General features: G+C 50.5%; 1 protein-coding gene across 4 annotated transcripts; it reads right to left on the bottom strand.

Annotated features, from left to right (window-relative positions):
* Positions 1-8,042: 8,042 nt before the first annotated feature.
* Smim45 (small integral membrane protein 45) lies at positions 8,043-12,772 on the bottom strand. Of its 4 annotated transcripts, XM_046429629.2 has the most exons (4): positions 11,669-12,772; positions 11,444-11,498; positions 11,277-11,338; positions 8,043-9,206 (listed from the first exon to the last, which is right to left on the bottom strand). In XM_046429629.2, exon 4 carries the CDS (start codon positions 9,190-9,192, stop codon positions 8,986-8,988), a length of 207 nt encoding a protein of 68 aa, XP_046285585.1. In that variant the 5' UTR covers positions 9,193-9,206; positions 11,277-11,338; positions 11,444-11,498; positions 11,669-12,772; the 3' UTR covers positions 8,043-8,985. The 4 variants fall into 4 exon arrangements, with proteins under 4 accessions (XP_046285585.1, XP_058430238.1, XP_058430237.1 ...); XM_058574255.1 differs by lacking the exon at positions 11,277-11,338 and having other exon boundaries at positions 11,444-11,539; positions 11,669-12,765; XM_058574254.1 differs by lacking the exon at positions 11,277-11,338 and having other exon boundaries at positions 11,669-12,762.
* Positions 12,773-17,937: the final 5,165 nt, after the last annotated feature.

Genomic DNA, 17,937 nt, shown 5'->3' with positions numbered 1-17,937 from the left:
TGCTCAGGCCTGGAAGATCAGAACTGCTGTGGGACTGGTCACTCAGAGGCAGGGTGACAGAGGGATAAGAGGGGGACAGAATTAACTCAAGGGGCCCATGGGGACACAAATGAAAGCCTCTGAGGGCTGTGGAGGTGTCTGGGAGGGGTCTGGAGAAGGCTCCCTGGAGGGAGGGAATAGGGAGAGAGGGATGTTGAAGATGAGGCGCAGGCTACTGCCTGGTGGTCAGGGAGGTGGAACTCCCTTTCTCTAGGGTCCCCAGATGGCTGACTGGTGCCCACTCCAGGATCCATATAACTCATCCTTTGGGACAAAGTTGTTTCTGTTGCTTTCGACACTGTGAACTTGACCATCTGCATGGGGGGGCCAGGCCCGGGTGGTAGGAAAGTTGGTTTCAAATGTGAGGGCTGGTGGGGGAGGAGAGCCGTTCTAGAGCCAGCTCTCTCAGGTCTGGAACAGGGACAGGGGAGACAGGGCAGCAGAGGGGTCCTAGTCACGTCTTAAAGTGTGTCCCCAGACACATATTTGTATCCAATACTGTCCTGCCTCAGTCCCCTCCCCATGGGCATATCCCTGAAGCTCTACCCTTCTGCCCACTTATTTACAACCACAGGCTTCTGGGCGCACTGTGTTCACTTGACACGTAACCGCAGACATCTACCCTCAGTGTGCACAGCCACACGCAGGGAGCTGGTCGGGACTTGTGAGATCTGTTCATCTGTGTTCAGATCCCCATCCCCTCACTGAGCCAGGATCCCCATGGCCCTTGGTCCTTTTCCTCCCCCTTTATCCCCATGGCACAAATACCCTCCTACCTTGATCAGCAGGTAACACAGGCTGCAGATTCTTGGCCTGAGGAGCTGGGGTGAGTGCAGGCCCTCACCTCCTCTGTACCCAGAAGCTGGCCATGGTGGCCTCCTTCCTCTGGTCCCCTTCTGGGCTCCCACTCAGCCTCCAGGCCACAACCCCAGGCCTAGGGCCCAGCTCTCTCCTGACCTGTGCCTCCAACTACATCTGGCAGCTGGGCTGGGCTCTGGGGCAGGGAGGGGCTGGTTCCTCAGGAGTGGGTGTCAGTGAATGGCTGCTCTGAGCTTCTGGAATCCTAAAGGGTCAGGGGAGGCTCACAACAGCCAGGCTCAGCTGCTGTGAACTCAAGGCCACCTGGGAGGCGGGGGTGTCCTGCTGGCTGCCCTCCTCAAATGTGCTCTGTCTCCCACAGATTGGCCCCTGGTGAGATATCTCCAGTAAGAATAGGGATACTCCAAAGATAGTGTTCCCCTGGTTATCCCCATGCCACCTTACTCTGCGTTCTGTGACCCTCAGGCACCTTGCCTACACACCTGGGGTCTTTTCTCAAGCAAGCTGGAATTCCTGGAACTTAGGTCTGTCCCTCAATGACAAATCCCTAAGCCCCAGCTCGTTCCAGCTGGACTCTCTCCACTCAGATCCTGAGGGAAGGAAATGACCTGGGCCAAGGCCTGGCCGAGGAGACCCACGAAGCCTCCCATCCTGGCAATGCAGATTTTCAGCAGACCCTGGCTGTTGGGCTGGGTGTCTTCTTCTCCATTCCCAGGTTACCTCTGTCTGAGGAATGCTCTCATAATGGTGGCAATAAGAGTCGCCACTTATGGGCACATACTGTAGGGGTGTGGAAACATCCTTATAGCTGTCCTGTGATGGGGACATCAACATCCTCTGAGCACTCACCCTGCACCAGGAACTAGGCTAAGCACCCTCCAGGCATCTTAAAAAATCTTCACCTTGCCACCTGCTTTTTGCCAATGAGGACACTGCAGCCCACACCACACTGGTCTATATCCCTACGTGCCACTCTCTTTGGCCAGTGAGCTTCTGGACCACGCTGGCCAATAGAACTTTCTGTGATAATGGAAATGTTCTATATCTGTACTGTCCAATGCAATGGCCATTAGTTACAGTGGCTCCTGAGCACTTAAATGTGGCTACGGTAAGCAAGGAACTGGATCTTTTATTTCATTTTAATCTGCAGCTCCTGTATTAGACAGCACAGTTCTGGATTTTATTTTTCTCTGGGTCCCAGGCCTGGTAAGAATTGCCCTCAGTAAGTTTCTGCAAAATTAATATAATAAACGAAACAGTTGGATGGTAAAATGTGTAGACCCGGTGCCCTCCCCTCTTCTCAACCATTGTCTCCCCTTCAGGCTTTAGGTTTTCCAGGGCAACTGGCTAGAAGTCCCAGGGGAGGGGGAGGGGAGCTGTCTGGAGTTCCTCCCCCTCCCTCCTTTCTTTAAGGCTGGGGGGAGGAAGAAGGTGGCTGCTGGGAGGAAAGAGTACAGCTCTGCCTGGACGGATTGGGGGTGGGGGCTCTACGGCCCACCCCCGCTGGATTACATTGCTTCTGGGAGATAAAGCACCCTGCGCTGAAGTCAGCAGCCCTGGGTTCTCTTTTCACTTTGGCCAATGACTCTCTGTGTGACCTCTATCAGATCCCCCACCCTCCTGGACCGCAGTGCCTTTTCCAATAAACACCAGGTGCCCTCATGTGGTCTGTTCTAGCTTGAAGATGCAGAATTCCTCCTTCTTGTCCCTTGAAAGCGAGGTCTGAGTCTCCTCCAACTCTTCCTTCCTCTTGCCCATCTGCCCCTGAGCTCTCCTCCTTTGAGCACCTTTGCGGACACTGCCTGCCTGTTAATTACAGGCCTGGGTCCAGCTGCCCTCTAGTGGCCCTTAGTGACAATGACCTCCTTGCATTTGTACACATCCTTCTTTCCCACCGAAGAAAAGACTGACTCAAGGCCGGGAAGTGTCCTCAGAAGGCAGATATCTCCACTCAAGCACAAAATCACTGTGGTGGCCTTCCAGACAAGGGGAAAAGGCCCTGGAGTCTCATATGTGGGCTTGTTACAGCTATGTGATTTTGAACAAGTCACTTCGTCTCTCTGAGCACCAGTTTCTTCTCTGTAAAATGGGGGTTGGATCAGGCAGGATGGGGTAAGCTATGCTGCAGTAACAAACCATTCCAAAATCCCAGTGGATTTTAACCCCAAAGGCTGATTCCTCATTCATGCCTCCTGTCTACCATACTTTGGGTCAGCTATAGCTTTGCTCCATGTCATCTTCCCTTGAAGACTCGGGATGATGGAGCAATGGCCCTCCAGAGCATTGCTGGTCATCTTGGCAGAGGGAAGGAGAGACTGGTGAATTGGTGACTAGCTAGCAAATGCCAGCTAATTACAGCTCATTAACTAGACGGCCCCACCCATCACAAGGAGGCAGGGTAGAATAATTCTACCATGTGCTAAGAGCTGGGCAGCCAGAAATACTTGGTGAATGGTACTGAGCACCTGCTCACAGGTTGCTGTAAAAAAGAGGTGAGAGGTGCTGGCCCAATCCCCAGGAAGCTACCAAACCTCTCATCATGCACTGGTAGTGTGCTGTGAGCTCAATTCATGTGAGCCATGAAAACCGTCGCCTTTGGGACTTGGGTTGAAGCTCAGTGGTGTTGCATGTGCTTAGTGTGTGAGGCCCTGGGTTCAGTCCCTCCCCAAAATGCTTGCTGTGGAATTCCAGTCTCCTTGTTTATTTTCCTCCCATGATGTCCTTTGACATCCACACCAGTTCCAGCTGTTCAGAGCCAGAGAAACAGAGTGGGACATGAACTTGCCACTGTATACAGAGTGCATTGGCAGCTGGACATCTAGGTTTCCAGGCTCCAGATTCTGAGACCCTCACCACCACTTATGGGTGGAGAAAGAGCAGCTCTGTCTACCCAGAGTCCTCTGGAAGGACTGTTGAGCTTGTCACCGTCTTGTAGGGAAGCCTACAGCCTTTGCCCTTCTCCTAAAGCTGCTCTCTTGGCCTTCCCAAGCCCTTCCCACTCGGCCAGAGTGGAGAACTGCGGAGGTGAAACAATGAGAAGCCTGTGCCTCCCTCCCAGCTAGAGTCCGAACATTGCAACCATTCCCACGCAGGGACCCTGAACATTCCTGCCTCCTGTCCTTCTGATCTGGGTGAAGCCCAGACACACCCGCCCTTCCTTACCTGACAGCTCCCAAGATTCTGCAAAACCACCCAAAGCATAAATTAAAAACCGGCACACAGCCTGACCCCCTGATAGTTCTAAACCACTCAAAAATCTTGGCCTCTGAGTAGAATTTCAAAGAGACTAGCCCCATTCATCCAACAAGCAAGCCTTCAAGGGGACCCTGCCAAGTGCCAGGCAGGCCACAGACAGGACGACAAGCTGCGGTGGCTGCTTCTCACTGTCATGTGAACAAAGTCCCACACAAGATGGAGGCTGAAATGGAGAAAGCCTGTAGTGGGGTCAAGGAAGACTGTCTGGAAGAGGTGACAGAAGGCTCCTCAGGCCGTCCCCTTGATTCTAAGCCTTCCTTGTCAAGTCACTTTCCATCTCCCTCGCCCCACTACTTGCTCACTGGCATTCTGAGCTTTAACTCACATCTCCCCGAAAAGGTTAGGCTCTGCCTAGTCCCCATGACATTGCAGTGCGGGCTCCTCTTCCTCTAACAAGGGAAACTCATGCACCCTTCAGCTGGGTAACCCCCTTCTCCAAGAAGCTTTCCTGACAACTCTTTCGCTGGGAGTCAGGCACTTCTTCGGCTCTGTTTTGGTTTCTCGCACATATTTCAATAACACTTTATGCATCCGTTTGCCCCTCCGGTTAGTGAGCTCTTTGGATTCAGGGACTACATCTTTACCTTTGCATTCTTGGAGTCATGTGGGCGGGATGGAGCTGGCATTTGACATGCTCCTGGAGAGCTTATCAGGAGAGTTATGTGATGGACAGCATTTATTGGGTGCCTTTCATCCCAAAATTTCCTTTGACATTTGCCATCACCCAGCGAGGCAGGGCAGGAGGGATAGGAAAGTAAACAGGTTTCTGTGGAGCCCCAGACCTGAGTTGAGCACAATGTTGGCACCAGTCGGGACCCTGTACCTGGACTGGAATCAGCTGTGATTTCAGGGCCTGGCATACAGAAATGTGAGGCAAGTTCAAGAAACTTGACCAAGGATGCATAATTTAACTGACTTCTAGAATTTACTATCTTTGGGCTCTGGCTTCAAGTTGCTCCCCATCCAGTCTGGCATGCCCTAGAAAATGGAAAGGTCCTGCCTCCATGAGCACTGGTCCGTTTCTGTAGCTTCTACCCTCTGGGTCAAACCTCTCTCCAGTGCCCCCTTAGACAACACTAAAGACACAGTCAGTTATGGTTTTTGTTTATTTGTGTTGGCACTAGGTGTTGAATATGGGGCATTTCACCACTGAGCTATATCCCCAGTCCTTTTTATTTTGAGGCTGGGTCTTGTTAAGTTGCTGAAATTCTCACTAAGTCTCTAAGGCTTAATAGAAAAGATAGGAGAAAGGAAAAAGGGGACACTGTCAAGGGAGAGAGCAGGTCCTCTCAGAGAGAGGAGGGATGCACGTTCCTCCTGCTCTCCAGTTTTATTGGAGGCCTCAGGGAAGTATCCAGGGAGTCCAACCCAGGTTTACCTCTTAGCTTTTGACTGACAGCAGAATTGTATCAGACTTCCAAGTCCCCATCACTAGCCTTCCCCATAGAGGGCAGACAATGTTAAAAGTCCAAGGCAACTCTGGGTCACTTTGGCCCAAGTTGGTTGGTTCTTATTGGAACTTGTTCTTACAGACTCTATGGTTAAGGGGCTTGCTCCTAATTATCCTATCTCTCTGAGTTCTGAAATATAATCTGTGTAAAGGTCACAAAGCACCTTGGGTAACTTGCATTCTTATCAGCAGGGAGAAGTCTTTCAGACCTGCATTTCTCCTACAGATAACAGGTTATTTGCTGAGCAACATAGTGTATCCTATTGACCTAAGCCAGGCAGGACTACAGGTAAATTTCTGCATAAAAGAAAGCATGGGGGGCTGAGGTTGTAGCTCAGGGGTAGAGAGCTCGCCTCACACGTGCAAGACCCTGGGTTCGATCCTCAGCACCACATAAAAAGAAATAAGTGAAATAAAGGTATTGTGTCCAACTACAACTAAAAAAAAATTTAAAAAAAAAGAAGCATGGACCAGGTGCCATGGCACACGCCTGTAATCCCAGTGGCTTGGGAGGCTGAGGCAGGAGGATCATGAGTTCAAAGCCAGCCTCAGCAATGCTGAGGCACTAAGCAACTCAGTGAGACCCTGTCTCTAAACAAAATACAAAATAGGGCTGGGGATGTGGCTCAGTGGTTGAGTGCCCCTGAGTTCAATCTCGGTAACCCCATCCCCCCAATAAAAGAAAGCTTAGGGGTGGGGTGTCAGTACAGTAGGCCCAGTTTATAGAATTCTCTTAACTTCATGTTCCCACCACCACATCTGTATATTACTTATTAGTAAGAAAAAAGACTTGTGAAACCAGATCTTCAAATGTCAGATGTTTGCTCGCTGGGGGAAGGGAGCCCAGAATACATCGGGACCTGACACAGTAAGAGAAACTGAGGCAGAGCAGAATAGCTACCCAGTGAGTGGTGTTGCCCCCACCCCAATCTCGCATGGAGTGATCTGAAAGGCATTGGAAGGGCCCTACCCTCCAGTGGGTCCTTAGAGAACCCACTTTGCCCACCTACTTCTGCCACATCCTGCCTGCCCTGCAGCCCAAACTCAGATTCTCGTGCTCCAACTCTCAACCCAGATTCTTAGGCTTACCAAACTCTAGGGATTCCTGTCCAGACACTCAGACCCCCAGACATCCAGTCTCAAACCCTGGGTGATCCTAGATGGTTTTCTCCTCCTCTCCAAGCTTGTCCCCTCCCCTGTAAAACAATGACCTCAGTTCCTCATTCAGCATCCCTTCCCCTTCCCCTACCCAATATCCCTCTCAGCCCATGGGAGGCACATGTGCATCCTACTCCACCCCTAACTCCAGGGGTGGGAACAAGCACTCTCTGGCCAATCAGAGAACCCCATTCCCAAGCACATGCACCCTGGGGGCCAATGTAAATCCACTGAGCTTTCCCACCGCTGAGAGATTAGCTGTGCTGAAATCAAGGCACTGGAGGGCTGTGGAAACCAGGGACTATTGGGGGGCACATAAAACCTACACAGAGGAAGGCAGGACTAAGAGAATGAGAGACAAGGACAGAGAGATGGAACACACAAGTGACATGCCCAAGCCCTGACTCCAGCCCATTTCTCTATGCCCTCAGGCAAATCCCCACTAAAATAAACTGGCAGCAGTCTCCATTATTGTCCCACTTTAGAGGTGGACTTTTTAATTGAATACACAGTCACCAAGCTAAAGGCTTCTTTGCAGCTAGGGTAGCCATGCAACTAAGTATTAACCGATGGGGAGTCATGATTACAGCCATCAGTGTCCCTCAAGGGCAGGGGCATCCTTCCCACCATCCCTCCATCCTGCTGCTCAGGATGCAGACGAATCAGCTCAGGTCGTGTAAACCAGTCAATGTTTTTTGCATGGCAAAAACAGGGGGAGGCGCTGGGGTTCCTGAACCCTGGATGAGAACTAGCCACCAAATTGGTTCTGAACAAACTCTTGTAAATTGCACCATCCATAGGAATAAAATTCTCTTTGGCTGGGCTGAGGTTGTGGCTCAGTGGTAGAGTGCTTGCCTAGCATGGGTGAGGCACTGGGTTTGATTCTCAACACCACATATAAATTAATAAATGAATAAAGGTCCATCAACAACTAAAAAAAAATTTTTAAAAACTCTCTTTGGCTTTAAGGCCTGTTGTTTGGCCTCTTGGTGCCTGAATTTATATTCTAACTGTACACTATCCCCAGGGATTCCAGTTGACATTTTTTTTATTGCTCTGACAGGAGAAAGGGCGAGTGCTATTGGTTTCTAATGGGTAGAAACCCTGGATGTTCAACATCCTGCAATGCACACAACAGCCCCTTACATCCAAGAATGACCTTCTCCAGAATATCAATAATGCTGCCATTAAGAAACCCTGCTCAACCTTTACTGGGGTTTGGTGTTCCCATCCCTAAAATGGAAAGTACTGAGCTAGCATATTTTTTTCACAAGGACCCAGTGGGTGAGTTGATATCCTTTCAAAAAAGGATAGTCCTGCAAAGGTAGTCATGAAGTCTTTATTATTGGGAATAAATGAAGATGGAAGCCCCAGCAAAGGATAGTGAGACAGGCTGTCAATCTACATCCAAAGGGAGGCAATGAAGACTCTGCACAGGAGGAGGGCTCCAGGGTGGGCTTGTGTTCTGGGCATCCTGGCTCAAGAGGGGCTGGGCTCAATCCTGGAAGTGCAGCATGGGATAGGGAGGGTGGGTGGCCAGGGACTCCTGTCAGCTGCCTTAGCAGGCAGAAGGAGGGAGTTGGAACCAACTGAGGACAGTCCTCACACCCACAGAGCCCTGGGACTCTCACACACGGAATACACACACACACACACACACACACACTCCCCTTCCCATGGCCCTACCCTCTGCAAATACCCCTACTACCCACCCTCAACCATTCCAAGCCTAAGCCCGAAGGGTGGGGCTGGGCTGGGCTGGGCAGGCAGCCTTTAACGGAGGCCCTTTCCCTGAGTCAGCTTTGAAGCCTTCCCCAAGTAGCTGCAGGGCCGATGCCTTTGTGAAGGGAGGGGAGCGAGGGAGACTGGGGATTCAGTGGGGAAAGGGGGATCCGCAGGCACAGGACAAGCAGGAGCAGCCATGTGGATTCCAGGTGGAGGGGGAGAATGCTGGGCAGCACAAAGCCCAGGGGCCGGTGGGGGATGTCCCCGGAGCTGGGGAAGGCCGCCGCGGAGAGAGCTGGCTTGACCCAGGGGGTCCGCAGAAGCGATCAATACCTTCGGCCTCCTCAAGACCTCCAGGCGCCCCACCTGTACGGCCAGGGGCCTCCCGGAGGACCAGGTGGCTATGCTGGAAGCCCGGGCTGCAGAGAGATAGCTGGAGGACCAAGGGGTCATCCTCCCTTTGCTTCGAGAGTCTCCAGGCTCGGCGGGTGGAGCGAGGACACCGGGTACCCTCACCTGCGACCTGCGCACGTCGGCTCTTAGACCTCCGGGCCACCAAAGGCCAGGTTATCCCGCACCATCAGTGTCTTGCGGAGGTCCCGGTCCACCAGGGGGCGCTGCATGCGCCACTTGTGCGCCTCCTGCAGCCCCGGCTCGAAGTAGTAGATGCAAGCGCCGAAACCCACCAGGATGAGCACGGAGATGACCAGGTAGACAGGCACGAACCAGTCCAGAAAGTGCGGCATCGCGGCGGCTTTGGCTGCCAAGACACGGGCCACGAGAGCTGGTGGAAGGGCCCCTTGTGGCGCCCACCCAGAGAGACCCTCAGAGACCGGGGCCCCAAGCGCCACTTTACACGTAGGGAGACTGGGGTCCGGGAGAGCGAGGGGCAGTGGCAGCCTGATCCAGACCACATGGTGCCTTAGCAGCCCAGGCCTTCTAACCACGCACTGACCTGTCCCCATCAACTGGAGACCCCCAGCTCCTACTCACCCTATAAGAGGAGGCTCAGCACAGCTCATAAGCACAGCTCTGACCCTGTCCCTGTCCAGCTGTGTGCCTTTAGGCAAGTTGCCTAACCTCTCTGGGTGTCCACTTCCTCCCCTGTAGAAGGAGAAACTAACACAGCCCTGGCACAGGTCCCAGTGAGGATTTAGTGTGGTGACCCATCCCTGGATGAAGCCTCAGTAAAGGTGGGGAGAAGCCTCCTCTGGTCTCCCTGTGTCCCTGCGCCCAGCTCTGGTTTTGCAGTTGCAATGTCTGCTGTTTGCCAGCGGCCCCCATCCCAACAGATGCATGGGTTCCTGGCCACCTACACACCTTGAACAGCTGTGGCCTTGTAAAAGCAAATACCCATCCCCAGGGGACCTGCTTCTTTGTAACAGGGTCTGAACAGGCCAAATTTCATAATTATAAGGCCATAGATACTAGAATCAAAAGTCCTGGCAAGGTCCTTAGAGCCTTGGGATGATAACAGCACCTGGCTTCTAGGGTTTTGGTGACTGCCCAGTGAGTTGATTTATATGAAATGTTGGCACATAGTAGGTTCTACATAGTAAGTTTGTTCTTCTACTCTTACCTTCAGTTTCTTTTAGCTGCAAAACAGGCACAGAAATAGGACCTGTTTCCTAAAGGCACTGTGAATTTTTAATGATTGCCCAAAGGATATCTGAAGTCATGCTGCTTGGCACAGAATCAGTGCTCAACAAATATTTGCTATTATTATTTCCAGTGAACTAGAGGTGAAGAAAGCAGGAAAGTGGGTGGTAGCAGTGGAAGGTGCTCTGTGCAGCCTGCCTGCTCTCCACACCCTCCATTTCATTGTGGAACTGCTTGTCAGTCACCTGTGAACACTGCATGTTACGCAGTCCCCGGCTTTTTGTCTGCTTTCATTTTCCCTGGAATGTTCTTTGCGTTCTTGGTCACTGGGCAAACTCTTGTTCACACTTCAAAAGCCAGATCACAGATCATCTCCTCCAGGGAAGAAATGAGCAGGACCCATTTAAACCTCCTAAAACTTGCCCGAGGTATAAGAAAGGGGTGGACCCAGGAGCCCCTTCTGTCTGCCTGGCAGGAAGAGCACCACTAGGGCACTTCCACAGACCTCAGGCCAGGCCTGTGGGGCAGGTGTCACTGCCTGTAACTTACAGATAAAGAAACAGAAGTCCAGACAGGATCACTAACTTACCCTGGGATACCCAAATGGGAAGTAGAGGAGCTGGACCCCAAAACCCAGTGAGGTTCTATGGCTTGAGCCCTTCAGGACAGGGAAAGATACTGAGCAGGATGAAACGAGCACAGGCCCACCTGGGCTTCTGGGGAAGCAGGGATGAATGAAATGGCCCCCGAGGGCAAGTTAAGGAGCAGCCCCAGCTCCTCTGACCTCTGTCTCCAAACTCCAATTTCTCTTGTCCCCCTAATCCCAGGTGGGCCATGATCCCCCGGAGGAGGATATTGCCACATCCTGGTCCTGCATCTTTCTTGAGCTCCTCTGCCCCCTATCCAGGGCCCCTGTTGGCTATTCAGAAACACAGACATCTTAAGGTGCCCTATTCATGGAGGAATAAAATGAAGAGTGCACTGTCTAAAGTCAGCAGAGGGCAGTGTGGAGGGCCCAGCACCCTCCTACCCATCTACCTTTCTGAGCAAGTTCAGAATTGCCCTATGCTGCCAGGGTTGCTGGGAAGAGGAAGAGGGGCCCTCAGGCAGGGAGGCTGACCCGAACTGGCTTGACTAAGGCCAACATGATTCATGCCCCTTCCCCATACCCAGCCCCGACTTTTGTTCCTTCCGGCTTAAGTATGAGAACGGGGGCTAGGGCAGAACAAACCACATCAGCTGCAATGTTGTAGATCTGGGGAGCAGAGTTCAGGTTCCACAAACTCTCCAGCCCTGCAGACAAAATTCTAGATATTCTGGGGCAGACAAAGGACTCCCAGACCTTTTCCTGACTTCAGGGGGGCAGGGGAGGGCTAAGTAGAGATGCAAAACACTCACAGGCCTTCTGTGTGACCTTGGACCATTCCTCACCATCTCTGGGCTCCAGGGTCTCCTGTACACAGTGACAGGGTGAGGATGGGGTTACCAGATGATCTATAAGAAATTTTCCAGGCCCATTTCAGCCACCGTTCTGTCCAGGACAGTCTGAAGGCTGCAGAGCCCTTCTCCCTGCCTCCCAAGCCACTGGTACCATTCAGTGCCCCTGCATGCCCGTGGACCCACCTCACGCCCTGCGGTTGCCTGTTCCAGGGGGCTCTATGCTGAGCACACGGCCTCGGCCTGAGCAGCTCAGCATCGGCCTGTAGACTCAGTCGCAGCTGCTGTCCCCAGGGACACTGCCATCTGTGGCCGCTCTGGGTGCTGGAGGCAGAGATAGGGCGAAGCCAACGCCCCCCTTGGGAGACAGAGCTTCTCCGGCTCTGAGTGGGCCAAGTGGGGGCAGTCCTCAGCTGGCTTAGCACACTGGTACCTCTCCCTGCCCATCTGAGACCCTTCTCTCTACTCCCCACTCTCAGAATGGCAGGAGGTGGGACCTGTCTTAGCCAATCAGCAGCCTGGCAGAGCAAGGGCTTTATCCTCTGTTGCCTTGGCAACCAGCCTCCTTTTCTGGATCCCTGTACTGTGCACGTGGTACAGCAGATGACAAGGAGGGCAGGATTGGGAAAAGGCAGTGAGGAATGAGTTACCCAGCAGGCTGCTGGGCCCCAAGACTAGTGGCCCCAGAGAGGAGAGGACCCCAACTCAAAACGGAGGGTTGATAGTTTGCTGATTGGGAGTCGGGAGAGATTGGGGGTCTCTGACAAGCAGGTGTGGCTGCAGAAGCAGTGACCAGTAGAGCCAATGAGGGTCACAGGTTATAGAGGGAAGAACCAAGTCTGAGACTGAAAGTCTGGACATATTAACTTAATGCAGCACTTGGTGCCAGACATTGTCTACAGGTGCTTGATTTCTATTAACTCATTTAATCCTCATCCAAGGTCATATAGAAAGTAGCAATTGGATTGGCGTCCTGGCCTGGCCCTCAGGCCCCACAAAAGGCTGCCCTCCCATTTAGGACTCACCAGCCCTGGCTGGGGTTCAACCTGTGCTAGTTGAAGCTCCCAGGCAGTGCACCCCCACCCACCAGGTCTGGCTCTTCACACTTCATTCACCCCCTGGGTGTGTTTGGGAGGTCCACAGGGGGTGAGGCAGCTGAGGTTCCAAGAGGTGAAGCTGTTTACCTTCTCCTCCAGTCACTCAGCTGCTTGGAGACTGAGCTGGAATTCAAAGCTAAGGGGTGGGGTTGAGAGTGCAGGGTCCACCCCCAAGCCTGGATCCTCCCCCTTGGGCTACAGAGGAAGGTTGGCTAGGTACCTCGCAGCCAGTGAGCACTCTGCAAATGGCAGTGGCTGCCATGCGAGGAGGAAGAGCAGCCACTGAGGTCCACAGAGGGGGAAGAGGCTTCAAGGGACTCCCAGAGAGTTCATTCTCAAAAACCTGAGGAGAGGCACGCACAGAAGACTCTTGATGAAGCGGCTTCAGGGTCTTCAATATTCCACCCCACAGACAGCTGATAGCTGGAACCATCTGGGGCCCCTGCAAGGGTGGTGGGTCCTCTCCAACATATGCGAGGCATGGAGGTGATTATGTTTACAGAAGGATTTTTAAAATTCAAGTGTAAGGTACATGCGGTAAAATGCTCAAATTTTAAGCAATGGATTTTTGTCTGTGTATACATCTGAGCAACCACCATACATCTCCCCAGAAAGGTCCCTCCTCTTGCCAGTGAATACTCCCACCCTCAGGGGCAGGGCTGCAGCTCAGGGTAGAGCACATGCTTAACATGCAAGAGGCCCTGGGTTCAATCCTCAGCCACAACTCCATCCCCAAAGGCACCCACGGTTCTGACTTCTGACGTTTGGGTTTCATGGAAATGGAATCCCACACTGGGCACTCTCTGTGCCAAGCATAATGCCTTCAGGATTCAATGTGAGTAGTTGCATGTGTCAGTCCACCACAATTTGTTTGTGTTCACTGAAGGACAGCTGGGTTGTCTCCAGGGTGGGACTATGATGACCAAAGCTGTCATAGTACTTAACAGTTTGGTGTGGGAAGGCAGTGGGGAGTCAGGGGAGGCTTACAGGGGGGATGTATTAGGAGACAGACTGGTGGGAACATGAGGTTAAGGGGATAATTATGTATATTGGGCCCACTATGCTGACCCCCACATGCTTTCATTTTTAAAAAGCAATTTACCTGAAGCCCTGCCTTAAGTCCACAGGATAGGTTACATTCCTCAGCAAACTACCTATTATTTGCAGGAGAAATACAGGCCCCAAAATGCTGATAAGAAGAAAACAAGTTACGCTGAAAGGGGAGACTTTTGTAATCCTTACACAGACCATATCCCCAAATTCAGGGAGATAAAGATAATTCCCCCTAACCATAAAATCCATAAGAACAGGTTCCAATTAGAATCAGTCAGCATGGGCTAAAGTGACCTAGAATTGTCACAGCAGTGGGGACTTGAAAGTCTGATGTCATCTTCTGTTAGTTGAAAGTCTGGACATGTGTGGGACTCTCTGGAAACTTCCTTGGGACCCCAATAAAATTTGAGGGCAAGAGAGGTACACAGTCTTTCTCTCTGAAAAGACCTACTGTCTCCCTTGACAGTGTCCCCTTTTCCCCTTTCCTAATCCTTCTAATAAATTCATGCCTGTTACTCTGAGTGACATGTCTGAAATCTTTCTGTCATGACTGAAAGAATCAGGGTGAGCCAGGCATGGTGGTCCATGCTTGTAATCCCAACTGCTCCCGAGGCTGAGGCAGAAAAATCGCATGTTCAAAGCCAGCTTCAGCAACTTAGTGAGGCCCTCAGCAACTTGGTGAGACCCTGTCTCAAAATAAAATATAAAAAGGGCTGGGGCCAGGTGTGGTGGCACAGGCCTTAATCACGGCAGCTGGGGAGAGTGAGGCAGGAAGACCATGAGTTCAAAGCCAGCCTCAGCAATGGCAAAGCACTAAGCAACTCAGTGAGACCCTGCCTCTAAATAAAATACAAAATAGGGATGGGGATATGGCTCAATGGTTGAATGCTCAAGTTCAATCTCTGGCACCCCACAAAAAGGGCTGGGGATGTGGTCTCAATGGCTAAGTGCTCCTAGGTCCCAGTGCCAAAAAAAAAGAAGAATCAGGGTGAAAGGGACCTTCACATTGCCTCAATTTCCCAGAAGTCCCCAGCATTGTAACAACTGGAGGAAAAGTAACAGCAGTGGGAGATGGACATATTTTGGGGGTATTCAGCACCTTAATTGTGATAGTGGCTTTCTAGGTACATACACATATGTCAAAACATCAAATTGTACACTTTAGATATGTGACCAGTATATCTCATTTTAGAAGCTAAGCAAGGTCAGAACTGGTTAGTACTTGGATAAGAAATACATGTACAAGTTTTTTTTTGTTTTGTTTTGTTTTGTTTTTTTGTTTTTTTGTGTTTTTTTTTTTTTTTTTGGTACAGGGTCTTGCTATGTTGCCAAGACTGGACTCAAACTCCTGGGCTCAAATGATACCCCTGCCTGTCTCCTGAGTAGCTAGGACTACGGGTATCCCATCACACCTGGCTTAGTATTTCTTGTATGTCAATTATACCTCAATAAATCTGTAAAAACACACACAAAAAATAAAAGGGCTAGAGTATAGCTCAGTGGTGGAGTGACCTTGGGTTCAATGCCATGAATAAATAAATCTGTAAAATATGTGATCAGTGGCCTGTATGAATGTGTTCAGTGCCTTGATTGTGATAGTGGCTTCATTAATCATGCTTACAAAAATGACTTCCTGTGAACTTATCAAATTAATCAGAAGCACATGGATGCATGGGTATATCAAACTCATACTGGAAAAACCAGACCCAGGAGCTTATCGAACATTCCAGGCCACCAAATGAAACAACCCTCTTACCCATAAAAGGAGGAGTACCCCAAGATTGAGCATAGCAGTAAATTCTCCCATCACCAGGTGACCCTGCCCGCTCTGGATGTTCATGACACAAGACTCTCCAGGCCTAGGTCTGACCTTTCCAACAATCCCTATCCTTCATCAGAGCATGGGGCCTGCACACAACTGTCTACTATTCCACTGCCCATGTGACAAGTACCAACTCACCTTTGGCATTTCAGCCCAGTGAAGTGCAGTATGGGCTCCCCAGGGACACTTAATGCACCTCCATCTGGGCACCTGCACCTGTTGCTCCCTGGCTGATCCCCAGATGGCTCTCATCCATTGTACTGCCATTGATTTTTTTAAATCTGCTTCTGATAATTCCCCGAGGCAAGAGGACACCTCTGTAGCCTGGGTCCCACATGCCCAGCACTGGGCCTGGCCCAAGGCAGACACTCAGCACCTGTTGTTTTGAATGGGTCTCAGATTGGCTCCTCCTAGAAAGCGCTGACCAAGTTCCAAAGTTTTTCCATGACCTTTGACCCTTTAAGGGTGTCAGTCACCCCGTTTTCGTGTCTGCTCTGACCCTGTCTCCTCCCACTTTCATGCCATCTGCCTTGCCAGTCCTCAGAAGTGTCAGGAGTGTTCCCACTGGGGTCTTTGTACTTCCTTCTGCCTAAAGTCTCTTCCACATTAAACTTACCAGGTTCCTGCTTTACTGATTCAGGCCTCTGCTCAAAATATCACCTTTGTGGAGATGTCTCCCCTGACCTGAAGTAGCTTCTTCCCGTCTGTCCCTCTTCCAGGCTGTTCTACTTGATCTTCAGAGTGCTTACTGCTACCTGGCTTTCAAGAAGTCTCCACATCCCATGCCAAGAGAAATCAAAACTCCATCTGTGCTGAGGGCAGGGGCCTGGTGAAGCCATTTACTTCCTGCTCTTTCTGAGTAAGACAACTGGTTTAGTGTGCAGTAAGAAGGATTTAGGATAGACAGGGAATATGCCTCTGTTCTCTCAGATATCACAACAGTGAACACTCTGTCAGATGGTCTGTCTTCCTCATCACAGGGTTGATCAATAAGGTCTGGTTTGTCTGTTATTTCCACCATGGGTCTGGAACTAATGAACAGATGACTAACTGCTGAGAATAAATGAATGGATTGGAGTCAATCCATTCATCCAGCAAATGCTTACTGAGCAACCACTATGTCTCCCGCACTTTTTAGGGTGCTGGGCATACAAAGTGACAGTCTCTGACCTCACACTTTAGTTGGAGACACAAGTAATTACACTGTTGAGAGAAGCAATCTGCTATGGCTCCTGAGAATCCCTGCATGTTTCTTGCTTGGTATGCCAAGAAAGCAAGATCCTGATAGTTGTTTAAATAGGTCATTTCTTAGGGTTGTACTCGAAGAAAAGAACCCTTAAAGGATGAGGTGCTCTCCTTGGACAAAGAACAGGAATGCTTACCACTTACTGTAATGCCCTCCGTGATGGGCCCTTCCATGGGGCTTGCAGAACATGGGGAAATAACACAAACTTCAAACTGTAGCTGCTGCTTTTACAAAACAATCAAGCCCTTTGTCTCTTAGCCAGAGTTTCATGTCTTCTGTCAGAATCCATGAAATAGTAAAGCATTACTTTGTTATTGTGTAAGTGGGATAACACCTCAGCTACAGGGAAGTTTTAGACAATGACATGTGAAGTGGAGATTAGTGCTACAGAGAAAATAGAGAAGAAACAAAAAAGAGGGATTGTGGGGATGAGGATGTAATGGAGTATTTGCCTAGCATGCAAAGTAGCTGAGTGGTAGAGCACTTGCCTAGTAGGTGTGAGGCCCTGGGTTCAATTCCAAACACTGAACAAAACAAAAGGAGGGGAGATAAAGAGTATGGAGGGGTGCTGTTTTGCAATTTTCTTTCTTTCAGATCTGGGGATTGAACCCACAGTCTAGTTTGCTAGGCAAGTGCTTTACCACTAATCTACAACCCAGCCCGTGTGACTTACAATTTTAAATAAGGTCTTTATGAAAGGCCTTTCTGTTAAGATTAAATTGAAGCAGAAATATAAATGAGGCTGAGAAGCAAACCATGTGACTACTGGGGAGAAGGGCAATTCAGCCAAAAGGAACAGCAGAGACAATAGTCCTGAGGTAGGAGGTGACTTGGAATGTTTGAGGAACAGCATAGTGACTGGTGTGGTTGGGAAGACGTGTTGGAAGGAAAAGAGCAGAAGATGAGATCAGGGAGATTGTCAGGGACCAGAACACAATGGGCCTGGGAGGTCATTTCAGGAGTTGGCAGCACCAAGTGAGATGGGTACCATTGGTGCAAAGTTTGATCAGTGATCTGTCCATTTTAAAAGGGTGACTGCAGCTTGGAGAATAGATGGCAGCCCTGGGGATCTGAGTGAAAGCAGAATGCCTGTGAGAAGTGTTACAACAGTCCCAGCACAGACGAGGGATGAGTGACTCCGTGCTGGTCATGGCAGAAGTATTGAGAAGTGGTCAATTTCAGATATATTTTAAGATTAGAATTTTAAAAAATTGTTTTCGGATTGATCAAGGGGAGT

This window comes from Marmota monax, unplaced genomic scaffold (assembly GCF_021218885.2).
Source record: "Marmota monax isolate L192 unplaced genomic scaffold, Marmota_monax_Labrador192_F-V1.1 WCK01_AAM20220418_F8-fsc00051, whole genome shotgun sequence".
In the NCBI taxonomy this organism is placed as follows: domain Eukaryota; kingdom Metazoa; phylum Chordata; class Mammalia; order Rodentia; family Sciuridae; genus Marmota; species Marmota monax.
This window is presented reverse-complemented; position numbering and strand designations above follow the sequence as displayed.